The sequence below is a fragment of the Aedes albopictus genome, chromosome 3, assembly GCF_035046485.1.
Source record: "Aedes albopictus strain Foshan chromosome 3, AalbF5, whole genome shotgun sequence".
Taxonomy (NCBI): domain Eukaryota; kingdom Metazoa; phylum Arthropoda; class Insecta; order Diptera; family Culicidae; genus Aedes; species Aedes albopictus.
Window position 1 is genome coordinate 68474857 of NC_085138.1, and position 3997 is coordinate 68478853.

General features: G+C 40.8%; 1 protein-coding gene across 1 annotated transcript; it reads right to left on the reverse strand.

Annotated features, from left to right (window-relative positions):
• Positions 1 to 422: 422 nt before the first annotated feature.
• On the reverse strand, positions 423 to 2774 carry LOC134290233 (uncharacterized). The gene is made up of 3 exons (XM_062857306.1): positions 2655 to 2774; positions 1687 to 2538; positions 423 to 1617 (listed from the first exon to the last, which is right to left on the reverse strand). The coding sequence occupies exons 1-3, from the start codon at positions 2772 to 2774 to the stop codon at positions 1039 to 1041; spliced, it is 1551 nt and encodes a 516-aa protein (XP_062713290.1). The 3' UTR covers positions 423 to 1038.
• Positions 2775 to 3997: the final 1223 nt, after the last annotated feature.

Sequence of the window (3997 nt, forward strand, 5' to 3'; positions counted from 1 at the left end):
TTTTCGAGTTATAATAATGAAAAATACTAATATAAAACATATATCAAAGAAATTAGTTGGAAAAAAACAAAATATACATTGATTTTTTATTGAAAGTTCCTAAAAATCACGCAAAATGTATATAGGACGTTCTTGCAGGCGGGCAAGTTCGGGCAAGTTTTTTCATCGGCGATCACCTAAAAAATACATAAGCTTTCGTGTAATTTTTTTTTCACCGACATGATATTTGATGATTTTTTTTAAATAGCGATCAAAGTTTACTGTTTTGTGTGAATAAGTACAACATTTTTGCAGATATATTACCATGTTGTATGATGCCAAGTGAACCATGAGAAGTATAAATGAAATCTAGTCACAGGTTTAGTTATTTTTAAGCTACAAACAAATTGTAAAACACATAAATGTCCTAAACACGCCTGTTACGGCGATAAATGGGGTTTTCGTGAGGCCGTTAGCCGAATTCCGTTCAGCAGATCGCAAACTCCGTGATTTGGGTGCGAGAACAGCTATAAGCTGGAATTTTATTAATTCATCAGTATAATAATTGAAATAGCAAATAATTTAGCAAGAGAACTTACATTATTCGGTTTAGGCTCATATACGAGGTAGTTGATAGTTCATCCGTAACATTTTGGTGCATATCTGTGATTTACATTTAAGGTTAGAATAACAAATTTGTAGATAATAAGCTGACTTACTGTGATAAATTCTGTGATAACTCGCGTAGTTCATTAAGTTATCATTAGGCTAGTTCTCGTTTTAAGTAATAGCTATAAGTAGAATACGATTCTTAGCACTATTTCAACAGTTTAGTAAAATATTCGAAAAAGTACATTAGCATGACTTTACACTTCTTTTTTCTGCCTTCTACTTGACGTTTGTGCATTTACAGGCGTTTGCCTGACATTTCGCTCTGCCTAATACTAGCCATTTGGTTACAGACCAGTGCTGCCAGCAACATTCTCCCCCCCGTAACACTGGCCATTGGTCCCAGTTTTACTAAATTCTCTTACTTTTTAGCTTACCGTCAACATCATTTCAAAGCTTCCTATAAACATTCCAATCAAAGCTACAGCAAATATCGCCTTCACAAACAAGAACCTCCACGATTGAAAGCTGTTCCACTAAATTGATCATCGAAGCTGATGTAATCCGATAGTCCACCTTAACTGTCGTCGTTCCAATGGAAGCCGGTGCAGAATTCTGATTATTGTCGATTACTGGTAGCTTGCAGAAATGTATGCGGTTATGGGTGTCACAGTCATCCTTGATTGTCTGGAGCATCAACATACCCGTCAGACTGGCATTCATTGTGACTGACGGAAACAGTGGATGTGTATCGACCGAACATAGCGCTTCTATCAAATTTGGAACTCCACCACTTTTCTTTTTAGTGAAGTTGATAGTTCTGACATTCGTCTTTTGCGACAATGATTCGCCAATCATGATGCAATCGTTCAGGTTTCTCAACGAAATGTCACGTTTGAACGGAAGGCTTCGGAAGGTCCTGTAGGGTCTGTTATCTCCTAGGATGCTCGATGTTTTCGACAGATCTTTCTTCTTCAGATGATGAAATCGAATGATCGTATCGCCAGCACGTACAAAAACATGCTTGATCTTCGGTAAAAAACACATATTGCCGTTTCGTCGATTGTGGCTGTCGCGATCTCTCTCATAGTACCGTACCGATGCGACCCGGCTTTGTAAGCACCTTCGACTTATAGATCTGGAACGATAACGATGACGGTACTGGCTGGATTGGACCGCGGTAGACGAAGAAGGCTTGTATTGGAGCACTGCGCGACTCATGCGAGTTTTGATTGATTCTCGAATATGTGCTGTTAAATCACTATCAGCAAAACCTATGGCAACATGTTGTTGGTAAACAAGCCCGACAAAATAGCGTTTGTTATAACCATAATGATCACTACTATTACAACCTAAGCAACAGCGATAGCAGTGTCCAACACAACGTACATAGACTTCACTCACACGCTTCTTCTCTCTCTCTACTCGGCACTCCAGACATTTCACATAGACGTTTGCTGACCGTTCATCACTCATTTGCGGCAGCTTCTTTGTATCGCTCATCCGGTATCCGAACGTAGACAACCTCGCCGTGTTTGGCACCATCTCCAAGTTCAGGCAGAGTAGCTGCTTCTCCACCAACACCAGTTGTAGACACTTGTTCTGTAAACAGGACGGTTGACTTGTAGCTGGTACATGATCCGGAAAGCTGCGTGTATCTATCGCAATCATAATCAGGGTATCGACGACTGCAAGAGCTGTGGTAGGCCACATAGTAGTCTGTAGCGCACTCACAGTAGCCGGTTGAACGAATTTGAATCTCAACGTATTGATGGTATTCTCACTGATAATATTATTCACAGTCCAGGCATCGGAGTTAACGGAGATCTGCATGTGGGGCGGCGCTGGATCGGGCGGTTCGGGTGCGACGTGAAACGGAGGTTGAAACGAAAGCGCTCTATTCAAACGGTGATCGACAGCTACCCCTACAGCCACACTACTTTCGATTCCCTTAGCGATTAGAAAAGGGAAAATATAGCAAAATTGATATCCATATTGATAAATTCTGATGTTGTCAGCAGATCTGGTGGTGTAACGGAGATAGCGAAGGGAATAAGATTACATGCGATCGTATCCATACAATCGCTGTTGGTAGGAATGTGTTCGTTTGGACTTGTAGTGAGAATCGCGCTGTAGCTTCGCTGCTGAATCTCATCCTGCGTTGATTGGTCAGCTGGAACCATCATTTTCGAAGGCTACTTTGACATCTTCGGCGGTTTCCCTGACTTCTCCTGTGCTTCCGAATTGTGCTTTGAATCGTTTTCTGCCGACTCATCGGAAGGCGTCTCATCGGTTGGTGTGTTGGTAATACCGGTTTCACCGACTGGCTCTGTTGGACCTTTGGACTTTCTTTTTCGCAACGCCAATTGCTCTTCAAGCAATTTATGTTGCAATTGCATAGCTTTCCTTTCCCGCTCCATTGCTCTTTTCTCCAATTGCCATTCGCGCTGCTGGATAGCGCGCTCTTCTTCGAGTTGCATCAACCGAAGGGCAGCATAGGAACGTCTACTTCTGGATGTTGCGACGCTTGTTGTTAAGCTGCTATGGTATATCCTCGAGTCGGGGCGCGAGTTACTACCGCTGCTTCCCGCTCGGGCTACGTTCGCCGACGCCGAGGCACTTTCCATCGGGTCGAATAATCTTATAGTTATGTTACGGCGATAAATGGGGTTTTCGTGAGGCCGTTAGCCGAATTCCGTTCAGCAGATCGCAAACTCCGTGATTTGGGTGCGAGAACAGCTATAAGCTGGAATTTTATTAATTCATCAGTATAATAATTGAAATAGCAAATAATTTAGCAAGAGAACTTACATTATTCGGTTTAGGCTCATATACGAGGTAGTTGATAGTTCATCCGTAACATTTTGGTGCATATCTGTGATTTACATTTAAGGTTAGAATAACAAATTTGTAGATAATAAGCTGACTTACTGTGATAAATTCTGTGATAACTCGCATAGTTCATTAAGTTATCATTAGGCTAGTTCTCGTTTTAAGTAATAGCTATAAGTAGAATACGATTCTTAGCACTATTTCAACAGTTTAGTAAAATATTCGAAAAAGTACATTAGCATGACTTTACACTTCACTTTTCTGCCTTCTACTTGACGTTTGTGCATTTACAGGCGTTTGCCTGACATTTCGCTCTGCCTAATACTAGCCATTTGGTTACAGACCAGTGCTGCCAGCAACAACGCCATTTAGCCTTGGTTTTATCAATATCTTATATAATCTTATTTAATAGAAATATTTTTTGTGCGTTCAATGATCTAAAAACTCACTTTTATTGGCGTTTCGGACATTTTTGTGTTTTACAATTTGTTTGAAGCTTAAAAATTACTAAACCTGTGACTAGATTGCATTTATGCTTCTCATGGTCCACTTGGCATCATACAACATGGTAATATAT

What these genes read in the sequence shown, in the direction of transcription:
- LOC134290233 (XM_062857306.1), bottom strand. Translation starts at nt 2,774, where the DNA reads ATGATGGTTCCAGCTGACCAATCAACGCAGGATGAGATTCAGCAGCGA. An exon ending in GCGATTGTATGGATACGATC is followed by an intron (nt 2,539 to 2,654) that starts GCATGTAATCTT and finishes CTAATCGCTAAG; the next exon opens with GGAATCGAAAGTAGTGTGGC. An exon ending in TACAAAGCCGGGTCGCATCG is followed by an intron (nt 1,618 to 1,686) that starts GTACGGTACTAT and finishes TTTTTACCGAAG; the next exon opens with ATCAAGCATGTTTTTGTACG.